General features: G+C 40.9%; 1 protein-coding gene across 5 annotated transcripts in view; it reads left to right on the top strand.

The window, feature by feature from the left end:
• The window catches only part of ryr3 (ryanodine receptor 3), a 200,600-nt gene that overhangs the window by 124,086 nt on the left and 62,462 nt on the right, over positions 1-14,052 (top strand). For all 5 annotated transcript variants that reach the window (XM_057823386.1, XM_057823389.1, XM_057823385.1 and 2 more), the window contains 13 exons: positions 3,545-3,714; positions 3,983-4,203; positions 4,535-4,625; positions 6,784-6,924; positions 7,233-7,396; positions 7,604-7,682; positions 7,750-7,839; positions 7,902-8,045; positions 8,213-8,275; positions 9,731-9,806; positions 10,764-10,887; positions 11,043-11,158; positions 11,248-11,315. In XM_057823386.1, the coding sequence (XP_057679369.1) occupies positions 3,545-3,714; positions 3,983-4,203; positions 4,535-4,625; positions 6,784-6,924; positions 7,233-7,396; positions 7,604-7,682; positions 7,750-7,839; positions 7,902-8,045; positions 8,213-8,275; positions 9,731-9,806; positions 10,764-10,887; positions 11,043-11,158; positions 11,248-11,315 (1,547 nt within the window). The remainder of the gene's footprint in view (positions 1-3,544; positions 3,715-3,982; positions 4,204-4,534; positions 4,626-6,783; positions 6,925-7,232; positions 7,397-7,603; positions 7,683-7,749; positions 7,840-7,901; positions 8,046-8,212; positions 8,276-9,730; positions 9,807-10,763; positions 10,888-11,042; positions 11,159-11,247; positions 11,316-14,052) is intronic.

Here is a 14,052-nt window from a genome sequence, read left to right as displayed (position 1 = left end):
AAAAATGTTTGAAGATCTTCACGGTAAACTATTGTGTGATCCAATTTATTCCAATATAATTATGGAGATAGTTAGCATCCAGAGCTGTCGTGTGCTTTACATATGATTAGGGTATAGAGTGAAACACAGAAGTTTGATTATTTTTGCAGATAGTTCGTGCATCACAGCACACGAAAACGATGATGCAGTTTGCCTCTACCGAGACGTCACAGTGACGAGAGAATGCTGTCCTACTTCATTTTTGTCACGTAAAAGCGCTGTCCAGATTGATCATCCTGCCGGTGTTCTCCGATTGACTTATCAGATGTTGCCCCCGAAGCTTGCTACCCGGTGAATAAGCGACACGGAAACCGAATGAATAAATGTATTAAACTTAGTTCGATTGCTGGCTATTCGTATCATTTTCTGCCTAACAGATTATAATGACACCTTATTTTACACATTGAAATGTAAGAGGACTGTCGTGTACTTTGGCAACATTAAAGAAACACCACAAGGACCATGTTATTTTTGTCTACATTGATCGTATGTGTATTGTCTATTGAGCTATTAGCTGCAAACAGTACCAGTGGCTCCTCAGATGAAAAACAACTAATGGTCTACGAATGCGGAAACGAGGCTTGACCACAAAGCAGACAACAATATCAGAGGGATTGCGCACAAGGGTTCATTGAACACACACATAAAAACCACGTGATCGCAAAAAGGGTCCGTGACGGCAGGTCGTAAAAACTGCGGTGAGAGGCCGTAAGAGCAAGTTGAAAAAAAAATTATGCACTCAAATACCTTCACATGGTAGAGGATTCCAAAGACCAGGGCAGCAGACAAATGAACAAATCTGGAAATTGGAAGGCTAGAACCATAGTAGTAGTTAAAGAGTGACACTGTGGAAGTCCAGCACAATGGCCATGTGATGTCACCGCCCTGCGACGTCAACAACAATGGGGACCGACTAGTTAAACTAATTTTACTAACTATTTTTACTAATTTTCCTTGGGGGATGACAATTGCGCTGTGGGAGGAGCGCCGCCACACTGGCTGGGAAAGGGCCATGACCCTGGGGCGGCACACAAGTAAAATCTCCACTCGTCTGTGGGAGTTAACATGTTAGATGGGACTCATGCATGACTAGGTGAAATTAGACACACTCAAGCAGAAAACTTCGGTGTCAGGATTAGCGATGACACCGCATAGAATAGGATGCCAACATACTCACACTCACAAGGGATTTACACAAATACTGGGTTCTAGACCACATGGCTGATTTGTGTACACCCCACCCCTCCCAATCACATATCTCTAAGACCAACCCCCCCCAACCCACCCCTTTCCTTGGTTATCAGGCCCCCCACATGGTGTCAACAGAAAATACAACTAGCTAACGATAGCACCAACACATTCATAGTAAGTGTAGGCGTATAATGTATTTCTTGTTGTTCTTTTTGTTTCTTTTATCTCTCTCTCCCTCTTTTCTTCTGTTTCCCCATAACCCCTTCCTGTTCGCTGCTTACTCCTAATAAACAAGGTACGTTGAATGATCACAATGGAAGTATGTAAAGCCCCATGTGATACATTAAAACTAGGCCTGAACGATATTGGAAAAAACTATTGTCGCGATTTTTTTTAGGTTCGCAATATATTGCGATATTATATTGCGATATTAAAAAAAAAAAGATCTATCTTTTTTAAAGAAATTTTCACTAAATGACTTGAATAGCTGTTTGGAAATACTTTACATAACACACCGTGACCACAGTGTATTCATATAATACCGTTTAATTTGTTAATGATGAAGATTTCTGTATGAAGGTATCCAGGAAGTCATGTCTGCACAAAATAGATCATTTATTGAATACAATATTTTACACTTCAACAGCAGCAAATACATTAAATGATAAATAAAAGAGCAGGTGCATTAGTCCCCTTAGTTTTTGACAAAATATAACAAATAAAAACTTCTGTAAAATAACAACAAAGTTGTCAACATATTTGAACAAAAATATTAAATATGACAAATAAAAGAGTTGTTCACAAACTATAACAATAAATAAAAACCTCAGTAAAACAACAAAGTTGTCAACATATTTGAACAAAAATATTAAATATGACAAAAGAGTTCACAAACTATAACAATACATAAAAACTTCAGTTAAACAACAAAGTTGTCAACATATTTGAACTTAAATATTAAATCTGACTAATAAAAGTGCAAGTGCATTAGTCCCCTGAGTTGTTTACACAAAATATAACAATATAAAACTGCAAAACGGCAACAAAGTTGTAAAAATATTTCAACAAAAATATTAAGTATCAAAACTTTATGTGCAGCTGTACTATATATAGTTATTTGAAAAATACGGTTTACAATAAATTTAAATATAAAAGAAACAAACTCAATTGAACTTGTAAATAATTGAACTGAATAACTGCAAATAACTGTGATGAATAACAGAACCATTTTAACTCCCAAATTTCCTGCCTTCCTGATAGCTGTCACATTAAAAGAAGAAAAGACATTCCTTCAGCTGTGTTATGTATTTGTCTGCATATCGTCCACCTTCCTTGCTCAGCAATTCTCAACTGGGTCTCATAGGTTTTTGGCCAAGACTATTAGTTTATCCACTATAGCAGGCTTGAGACAATAACGTTGGCACGTAACAATGTTCCCACCTGTGCTAAAAAGCCTCTGATGGGGAGCTCGTAGCAGGAATGCATAGATACCTGCGTTTTAAATGGTCCCACATGTTTGACAGATTACTTCTTGTTGAGGCAACCATGGCGAAGCACTGTCGACAGGGCTGTTTTTTGTCCCTTATAGTCTTGTTCTTGCCAAAATACTTCCAAAACTCCTTTTGGATACAGTCTTCCTTGCTCCTCCAACGTGTTGATTGCTTGCTTTCACTTTGAGAACGGGCCCTCCTCCCTCCGCTCTGCTGTTCGGCCCCTCCTCCCTCCACTCCGCTGTTGCAGGGGAGGGGGAGGAGCCGATGACTTGCTGGAGAGAAAGAGAAGCGGTGCGCTTTTTTTTCCCTCTCCTTCCTCAAAACAAACGTTTGTGGATTAAAAAAAATGAAATTAAAAAACTATCGCACGTCCTTGCGATGGGACTATTGCACATGCGCACATCGCGATGGCGATGTTTAAACGATATATCGTTCAGGCCTAATTAAAACTGTTCAGATCAATCGGACACTGAACAGGGCAGGTTAAAAAAATAAATTACAAATTTTATTAAAACAAAAACATTAAGAGGGTTTTTAATATCAAATTATTATAACTTGTATGAACATTTATCTTTTAAGAAGTACATGTCTTTCTATCCGTGGTTCCATTAAAGTTAGATTTCATTAGTTTTTCCTCTTTATATAGATTAATTTTAATGTTTAGGTTTCAGTATCTAATGCTTATTCCTTTAACTTGTCTCTTGTGTTTTACAATTGCTTTCAAGTCGTCTTGCCTTCCATTATACTAAATGGATATTGACAAAGTGTGTAATGAGCTCATGAGCTCTCTGCAATCAGCTAACCATGTGTTGGACCTACAGATGGTGAAGTGACTGAACCCGATATGTCAGCCTGTTTCTGTCCGGATCACAAGGCCCCCATGGTGCTCTTCCTGGACAGAGTGTACGGCATCGAGGACCAGAGCTTCCTCCTACAGCTGTTAGAGGTCGGCTTTCTACCTGACCTCAAGATGGCTGCCTCGTTAGATACGGTAAATAGGGACCAAAAATATCTGCAGTTGTGACTCAGAAGCCAAAGCTGTAGTATTTGTGACAGCCAGTGGGCTCATATTGGGGCATTCAAACATTATCATTAAATGCATGACAACACAATTAGCAGAAGATAAATCTAAACATCATTAAACAAAAAGATTTGGTCATAAAATTTATTTCATTAAATAAAGTTTAGTTGATGTTTAATGATGTTTTCTTGTCACAGATGTAATTCATTTTTATGTGTATCCATTGTCTGTCCCACAGGAGGTGCTTAGTACCACTGAGACTGCATTAGCCATGAACAGGTACATCAGCTCAGCTCTGCTGCCTTTACTGACCCGCTGCGCCGCCTTATTTGCCAGCACGGAGCACTACGCGCAGCTGATCGACGCCACCCTTCAAACCATCTACCGCCTCTCCAAAGGACGCTCGCTCACCAAAGCACAGCGAGATGTTATTCAGGAATGCTTGCTGACTATCTGCAAGTAAGTTTGTTGTTGTATGTGAACTTGACTTAGAAATTTCAGATGACCAAAGCATATGCTTAATCCATTTACACATTTGTGTTCTTTAGAACAACTTATGTTACTTTTAGTGTCTTGGGAAAGGTTCCTAGAATGATCTGTGCATACCTTACAGTATTTTTGAAACATTTAAAACCACTCAGCTACACGTTAATAGGGCTGTGTATTGAAATAAACCAACTATTGTATATTTTGGAATGTAATTCTTTCCACTCTGTTGTCTAATGTTATACCGTATATTTTGTTTTACCTTTTATTTATTTATGTACATTTTAACTTCACTTATTAACAGGCATCTGCGTCCCTCCATGATGCAGCAGCTGCTCAGACGCTTGGTGTTTGATGTTCCCTTGCTCACGGAATACTGCCACATACCTCTACGTGTAAGATTCTGCACACAGTTTGGCCTGTCAGCAGTGGTGGAATGTAACGAAGTAAAAGTACTTTGTTACTGTACTTAAGTATAGTTTTTGTATATCTGTACTTGAGAACAAATATAAAACGGTACTTTTTACTTGACTACATTTTACAGCATGTATCAGTACTTTTCACTTCACTACTTTTCAAATTGTCGCCTGTGTTACACTTTACTTTAGTTAGTTTTTTTTTTTTTCTCATTGTGAATTGATGGTTTCGTTTTCATTCCTCCAACACAATCGATAAGTCCCATGCAATGATACTGTAATTGTCCAATAGAGGCAGCAACACAAGTACAAATAAGATTAGGGCAGGTGAACAAGGTATTGACCAATAATATATATACATATATATAGCACATTTTTGCATCGAGAGAAAACTTTTGATTTTTACTTGTAAATTTTAAAAGAAGCACTCGTGTGCTTTTAGAAAACTTTCTCTTAAGATACTGTATCTGTACTTTTACTTAAAGCAAAACTTTTCAGCTTTAGTCGATTATAGCGACGCCGGTGGACAAACGCGGTAGTGTGTTGCCTTAAGGAAGACTTAGTTTCCCTAGCCTGGTACACCAGACTCACCGCTGTTCCAGCTATTGAGTCTGGCCACCATTCGGCGAATACAATTTCCAGGGTGGAGCAAGCCACAGCAAACAGACAGCGGAGTGGACCAATCAGCGACGGGCGGACGTGACGTTAGTAAAGCGACGAGGGCAAGATGAGGTACTTGCGCGTGGAAGTAAACATACGAGGAGAGCGGAGTTTATTCAACATGGCTAGCACGAGACAGACTGTTGTCAATGACTCGTGTCGATGTGTTTTTGGTCATTTTAAACTGATTTTACCGTGGATTGGAACATATTCTCGGCTCTTCTGTTCGCCTGTGTTGTTGTGGAAACGACTTCCGACGCGGAAGACCAATGTTGCTCGTTAAGAACACATCACGCAAATAAACGAATCTGATTGGACGGTTGATTTTGTCCGTGTTCGAGAGGCCGTTAATGGGCTGGGTCCCAGGCTATTCTCACAGTGTTTGGAAAAATACAGGGAGAACAGTCTGGCCGTGCCAGGCAATGGTTTCCCATGAGGACGAGCGCTGGGTTTCCCATGGGGACCAGCCCAAACCCGTACAGTGTTGTAAAATCCTGATGGTTGCCCGCAGATGGATTAAACAACATTTCTGTTGCTAGCGGCTGTGTGAAGGATGAAAAGTAATAAGGTAATGAGTCCAGTTGTGGCTAAACAACAGCATATGAGAGTTAGCAACCGTGTGGATAGTGTGGTTAGCCTCCCACCCTACCAACTTTAACATTTGTTAATAATACGCACGCTCTGCGTGGAGTATCATCCATCGCTTTTCCTTTTTAAATGGGCACTTTTAAGCAAACGCAAGAAGTAACAACGGGAACATTTTTAAACAGGCATTTCACGGGACAGCATTTCCTCAGCGAGAGCGAGTGGATAGTGAGGGGAAGAGGATAGTGAACCTACACCGGAACTGGTCAGCGTTGACGAATTCGGTCGGGGGATGGGGGGCTCTCACGCCAGCGAGTGAAAGTCGGCCCAATGTTTATTCTTTATATCCTGGTTGCCGCCCTTTGTTTTTCCTCCTCAGATAGAAACTTTTTGTCTCTGTTGCTCTGCCATCTTTGCAACATTTACGCAAAAGCATTAGCATCGACTTCTGTCTTTATAATGAATGAGGAAAGGGGGAAGTGACGAATGCCGTAAAGCAGTCAGCACGTTTGTAGTTTTTTTTTTTGTGTGGTAGGGGTTCCTGCCACCCTCCTCAAAGTTAATTAGTGCCGGTGAAAGCGATACAGACCCCATCAAGATATAAAAGAGCTCGTTGTCAGTTGACATATCATTACACATGTAATGAGTATTTTATAAAGGTTGAAAAGTTAACTAGTGTTGCTTTAAGTAAAAAAAAGTGAATACTTCATCCACCACTGCCCATTAACTCCATTTTGAAACTCAACAGCTGGAAAATGGGAATATTCACACTCATGTCACATCAAAGCAGAAAATCCGATAGTCTTTTGTTTTGCCAGGACCCTTAAACCAGAAGTAACATGTTGATAAATCCTACAAATTACAAGTATACTCTTCACTGTTTGATCTGTAGCTCCTGACCAACCACTATGAACAGAACTGGAAGTATTATTGTCTTCCATCTGGGATGAACAGCTTTGGCACAGCTTCAGAGGAAGAGCTCCTCCTCACCAAGAAACTCTTCTGGGGAATTTTTGACTCTATCTCTCAAAAGGTACAAAAACATTTGTGATTTTTCCCGATTGTCACTTGAAACACTTCTCATATGTTTGTTGCTTCTATTTGGAGATCCCCCTCAAATTTAGCACTTGTTAGAAATCCGAGCAAGTGATGTGAAAGCTCATTGAAGCGACAGTGAGCAGTGGTGCGAAAACACATGAATCTTTAATCAGTCTGTGAAAGGCCAACCATTTCCACTTCTTGCCCTTTATCACTGACATCATCTGCTTAAATCATCCACCCAGTTGCTGTGTAGATCTGTAAATATCCTGTATAACAGATGAATATTCTTCCTTCATCTAGAAATATGATGCTGAGCTGTTCAAAATGGCCAATTCCTGCCTTTGTGCCATTGCTGGAGCCCTGCCACCTGACTTTGTGGATGTCAGTTTAGGAGCAACACTCGAGAACCAAGCATCCATTGATGCACAGGGAAACTTTGACCCTAAACCCATAAATACTGCCAAGTAAGTGCTTAATAATCAACACTTAAGAGTCACAAACGTAAAACAAACTGCATATAATAAAATGAACCGTTAAAACAAAGTATGGAAAACATTTAGAAAAAGCATTCCGTGTCCATTTAGAATTTGCCAGGTAACAAATTTACGTAACACTGTAAATTGGTCATAAAATGGCCCATTAATTTGATCTCTCAATTAATCTCTTTACAGCATCTCCCTGCCTGAAAAACTTGAGTACATTGCCAACAAATACGCAGAGCATTCCCATGAAAAATGGTCATCAGAGAAGGTTTGTCACAGCAGACACATGTTCATATTTAAGCGAATCTTGATTGTGATGTACAACGTCATTCTAGGTATCAGCAGGGTGGAAACACGGAGACAGTATGGATGAACCCACCAAAAAGCATCCACTGATAAAGCCTTACAAATCTCTAAGCGAGAAGGTATGTGCACACACAAACAAGAGGCAGCACAAAATGATTTAATCTGAATTTTTTTGTGTTAGGAGAAAGAAACATACCGTTGGCCGGTGAGGGAGTCGTTGAAGAGCATGCTGGCAATGGACTGGAATATTGAGAGGACCAAAGAGGGAGAGGCCATGTTCCAACAACTGGAGAATGAGAAGCAACGGAAAATCTCAGAGTCTCAGGTAAGGTTTCACTAATTTATGATATATATATTTTTCGACAGCCTGTTGCTCTTTCACATATTCATGAATTTGTGTCCCAAAGAGACAGCATCCTATTATGATTACGGCATAACTCAAATTATTGTACAGCTTACACATGTTTCTTTTGTCCATTGATGGTGTTGTAGATCGATGAGTTTAATCCTGCTCCATTAGACCTGCACAGTTTCACATTGTCCAGAGAGCTGCAGGTTAGTTCTTGTCCATTCTGTCTCTAACAATGAATCTATAGTCATGTGAAAAAATTAGGAAACCCCATTAAATATTCAGTTCTTTATTAAGAAATGTTCACATAACAATGTTTGATCTTGTTTTTCTTTATCTCTGGAAAAGAAAGTTATTTAATTGCAGGTCAACGACAAAAATGAACATTGTTTAACTCATTAAACCAAATTTATCAACGAAAATGCATATTCTAACTGAAGAAAAAGTTAGGATACCCTACAGGCTAATAGCTAGTGTTACCCCCTTTGGCTGAAATAACTTCAGTGAGACGCTTTTTGTAGCCATCTACCAGTCTTCGACATCGGTCTGAAGGAAGTTTGCCCCGCTCGTCAACGCAGAATACTTTCAACAGTGACTGACTCTTAAGTCTGTGAAAACACCATGGTGAGATCAAAGGAGCTGTCTGAGCCCTTCAGAAAGAAGATTTTGAGTCTGGTAAGGAATTTCTAAAGATCTCAAAAGAAGATAAAATCAGCCATTCTACTGGTGGCCAGTCAAAACACCTGCCAACATGCCCAGGTCTGGCCGTCCAAGCAAGTTCACCCCGAGAGCAGACCGCAAGATGCTAAAAGAAATCTCCAAAAAACGTAAAATGTCATCACAGAACCCTACAGCAGGCTCTTGCTACTGTTGATGTGGAAGTGCATGCCTCTACAATCAGAAAAAGACTACACAAATTTAACATTCATGGGAGGTGTGCAAGGAGGAAACCTTTGCTCTCCAAGAAGAACATAAAGACCAGACTGAAGTTTGCCAGAGTGAATGTAGACAAAGACCTGGACTTCTGGAATAATGTTCTTTGGACAGATGAATCTAAAATTGAATTATTTGAAGACCAGAACACAAGGACATGGTGGCGTAAACCCAATACAGCATTCCAGGAAAAGAACCTGATACCAACTGTGAAGCATGGAGGTGGAAGTGTCATGGTTTGGCGATGCTTTGCTACAGCAGGACCTGGCCAGCTCACCACCATAAGAATGCACCATGAATTCTATCGTGTATCAGAGTGTGCTTGCGGAACATGTGGGATCATTTGTGAAAAAATTAAAGCTGAAGCGAAACTGGACCCTGCAACATGACAATGACCCAAAACATACCAGTAAATCCACCAAGTACTGGCTGAAAAGGAAGAAATGAGTCCTGGAATGACAATATTAATTTTTGTCTTTTACCTGCTATTAAATCACTTTCTGTTCGAGAGATAAAGAAAAACAAGATCAGACATTGATATGTGAACATTTCTTTATAAAGAACTGAATATTTAATGGGACGTCCTAATTTTTGCACATGACTGTACATTGATATTGATACGCTACCGCCGAAATGTGCTCATAAAATGACATACAGAATATTAGAAAGTGTGGCTTGATGATGAGCATTGTCAAGTTGGCGAAGTTACTGTACTTTCTAACCAACAGGGCATGGTTGAGGTCATTGCAGAAAATTATCACAACATCTGGGCCAAGAAGAAGAAAAGTGAACTCATGAGCAAAGGTTACATAAATCACATTAGCAATTTTCATACAGTGGCACCTCTATTTACGACATTAATTGGTTCTGGAAGTAGTCTCGTCACCCGGGAATTTTGTAAATAGACACTCGTTCTACATGTAAATGTCGTTCCAAGCACTACTGACATGCCACATTAAATTTTATAATTGGGGTAAAACCGGAATAAAACAAGAGCCAAACACATTTGAATCATTCCATACACATAACCTAACCATTAATACCTGTAATTAAGAAGCTAATAGAACAAAATGCAAAGGAAAAAAAGATATCTTACCTTTCGAATGAGGCAATGTCCTCTTTCACAAGACCGAAGGTGCCTATCGCCTATCTCAAGCTTCCTGTTACAAAAACGCGAGGAGACTTATGCTTTAATGTGCTACTAATGTAATGAACTGTCTGTGGGCTTAAAAAAAACTTCCTGAGACAAAAAAACGAGGAGCCTTGGCTCAGACGTTGACCAACATATATATATGTTTATCAACAATAACACCGTCGCGCCTGTGCGACACCCAAATTGAAACATCATCAACAATGGGCCAATAGGAAAGCAGAATTTCATTATGGAAGCATGGTGGGAAAGATTATGACCAATAGGGCAGCAGGATCTTATAGCGTGACATTTAAAAGCAGGAAGTACATACAGTGGGGAGAACAAGTATTCGATACACTGCAAATGGGTTTTCCCATTGACTGTGTATCAAATACTTGTTCTCCCCACTGTACATATCTTTTGCGGTATTGTAGAGTATTTTTGATGCGTAACATGAAATTTCTTAACAAGAAGCAACATTTTCCCATTTAAACGTGTCGTAACCTGAAAATAAGTTTGTAGAGACATTCGTAAGTAGAGGTACCACTACAGTTATTTTACCCTGTTTTAGGAAGTCCTTGGGAGAGTTGATTGGATCATCTCAATTCTTCCTTTGTTCGTCTCACCAGGAGGAGGGAGCCACCCGCTTCTGGTACCCTATGATACCCTGACTGCTAAAGAAAAGTACAGAGATCGAGAAAAGGCCCAGGAGCTCTTCAAGTTTCTGCAGATAAGCGGTTATGCGATAACAAGGTCCCACTCAATATTATTTTATTTCACGCGTAACTTTGGTTTTGCTAACTGATGATCAGTTTAGCTGGACAGCTCAGTGTCTGGCATTACTGGGTTAAGTTTTTTGTTTTGTTTTTTGTTTTTACTGTTATCACTGGTTACTGGCAATATCACAGAGGTCTGAAAGACATGGAGCAGGATTCTTCTTCCATGGAGAAGCGTTTCGCCTACAAGTTTCTCAAGAGGTTGCTGAAATGTGTGGACTCTGCCCAGGAGTTTATTGCACACCTTGGCAAGTTTATACAGTTTCAATGCCGTTTCTAGCGTCAATTACTCTAAGCTGGTGAGCCGAAATAAAAGGAATCTCCACTGTCTTTCCAGAGGCAATGGCGACGAGTGGGAAAACTGACAAATCACCTCATGACCAGGAAATCAAGTTCTTTGCAAAGGTCTGGATTTTCTAGAAATACATTTGAACAGTGTTACCTCTACTTACAAACGTCTCTACATAATTTTTTTTAAGTTAAGACACGCCTTAACAGGAAAATATTGCCTCTTGTTAAGAAAAAATTTCAGGATACGAAAGGCAAAAATACAGTATGGGCTGCTACTCACAGCTCCCAGAGTTTACTGAGCGTAACATACCTATAGCTTCTCTGCCATTGGCTATTGCCTAGCATATTCCTGCTATCCAATTGGCTGTGAGGGACCTCTACTGTATGTATACAGAGACAGGAAATTAGAATATTGTGTATTCTAATTTCCTGAGACAGTCCTGTATATATACACAGGACTGTCTCAAAAAATTAGAATATTGTGTATTCTAATTTCCTGAGACAGTCCAGTATGTGTGTATCCCAGCATCCACTTCATTCGCCCCTCGTTGTGGTTGACAGCTTTACGTGAGTGTATTAACTTTTATCATTTTTTTCTTTGTTCTTTACATTGAGAGACAGAAAAAAAGCACAAACAACAACAAGAAATACATTACCCACCTGAGTGATCTGAGAGATAAGTGATTGGGAGGGGTGAAGTGTACCTAAATCAGCCATGTGGTCTATCACCTAGTATTTTTGTGAATCCGTTGCCAGTGTGACAATGTTGGCATCCTATTCTATGCTGTCTCATTGCTAATCCTGACACCGAGGTTTTCTACTTTAGTGTGTCTAATTTCACCTAGTCATGCGTGAATCCCATCTAAAATGTAATAGTCCCGCAGACGAGTGGAGATGCCGCAAGGGCGCCACCCCAGGGCCTCGGCCCTTCCCCAGCCGATCCGGGGGGGCGAGCCAGCGCAGCCCATCCCTCCTCCCGCAGCCCAGCAAAGGAGCCATCGTCACCCCCCCAGGGTTCCAGGGTGGTACCCCGGGCCACCCGCGCCCCTATCAACCGACCTTCAGGGATGGGAAGAGAGGCCGCACCAACCCACGCCCACCCCCATCCCTGCCCGCCCACTCAGCCCATGAGCCACAGCCCAACCAGAATGTCACATCGCGGGACCCCCAACGGCCCACCAAGGCAAGTCAGGGCCCCCCGCCGTAGCAGGCGACACCCAGCCGACCCCCCGGTATCCAGCCAGCGACCCGTGCTGGAGCGCAGGGCGGATACCCAGGCAGAGAAGAGAGGGGAAGGCGGAAGCAGGTGAACGCCGTGGGGCGACGCGAGATCGGAGCCCCGACCTCCCCCTACTAAGGCTGCCGGCAGCCCAGGCAGAGAGGAGGCCACGCCCCAGGAGCCACGCCATAGAGAAAAAGTGTGGGACCCACCTACCACCCTATTACTGTGGCTGCCAGGTCCCTGACTGGCAGCCATTACTCAGCACCGTGATGGGATTGTGTAGGGAGGGTAGTGCAGTGTATGCATAAAATAGGAGAGCTCGGCTTGGGGCAGTGGGACCACTGCAGGAAAATTCTACCCAGCCACCCGTCCCACCGCCCACTTGCCGGAGCTCCCCCGTGGAGTATGATGTGTGTGCTGTGTTAAAAGAGTTGCGAGAATGGTGGGGCCTGCCGTGAGGAGGTAACCGTGACGTCATGGATTAGGGCATTTACATGGAAAACTCATTTCTACTGATGGAATTTTCAGTTTACAAAACTACTACCATAACCAGTTACCTTACTGGCCTGAATATAAGACGGCCCTGATTATAAGACGACCCCCTCTTTTTCAAGACTCAAGTTTGAAAAAAGACACTTTGAACACCAAATTAATTCTTATACAGAAAATAATTACAGTACATCCGAAACAAATGATTATAACAATATGGCGGAAAACACAGACAAGATTGAAAAAGCAGTTTCTGCTCTTGCAGTCCTCTTAAAAAGAAACTGCTGTATTTCAAGCCGAAACGACTGTTGTTTTTGATAGAACAATATGTCTATATGCTGCCATAGCAGATTCATGGCGCATTAAGCCCCCGAACTGTTTTTAATTTGTCCGTTTTACCCTGGAAACTCCCATTTACAGATGTCGCACATCCACTTTTGTTTTAACCCAGCCATAAAACTAAGGTAGTTAATTATATTTATTATTATTAGTTTAAACAAATGACATCACAATGAAAAAAGTGGTGTCTGTAAAAAAGCCACGGATATCTACCTCACAACTGTCGCTTAAGTGTATTTTTTTTGTTACTGTTGCATTTTCTTCGATATGTTAGATGATAAATAATCGATCCAAACAAAGAAAAATGAGAAAAAAAACGTTTAAAGGGGTAAATATATGAAAAAGAAAATCTCGACCACTCCTTGATGTCTGCGATTTCTGCATCGCGACCCTTGTCATATTGCCATGTTTCACCCATAAAATCCCCCAAAAATACAGCTGTGGGCGTTCACAACTGTGTCTTGACACTCAGTGATACATGCTACATGGAGTTTTTGAATTGAAACAAGGTAAGTATGCGATAATATCTCGGTAAAGTTATGGCGTCTGTAATTCTGCTCGCGTGCTCTTGCCTCTAGATAGGATTTTGCTGTTTAAAAAACTTTTTTTTTTTTTTTTTAAATGCCCTCCTGTTCAAAAATTTTCTTCCCCCAGAAAATGGAGATTTTAAGCTTTACAATGATGTATCACACATGCATATCGGACAATTTTGAAATTTGGCCAAATTGGGGGTCTCAGAGCTGAACTTCAAGTCACCTGGGTGTTTTCCGCCATATATTTGAGAGAAAAAGCATGTTATTT

This window comes from Corythoichthys intestinalis, chromosome 19, assembly GCF_030265065.1.
Source record: "Corythoichthys intestinalis isolate RoL2023-P3 chromosome 19, ASM3026506v1, whole genome shotgun sequence".
Lineage (NCBI taxonomy): Eukaryota > Metazoa > Chordata > Actinopteri > Syngnathiformes > Syngnathidae > Corythoichthys > Corythoichthys intestinalis.
This window is presented reverse-complemented; position numbering and strand designations above follow the sequence as displayed.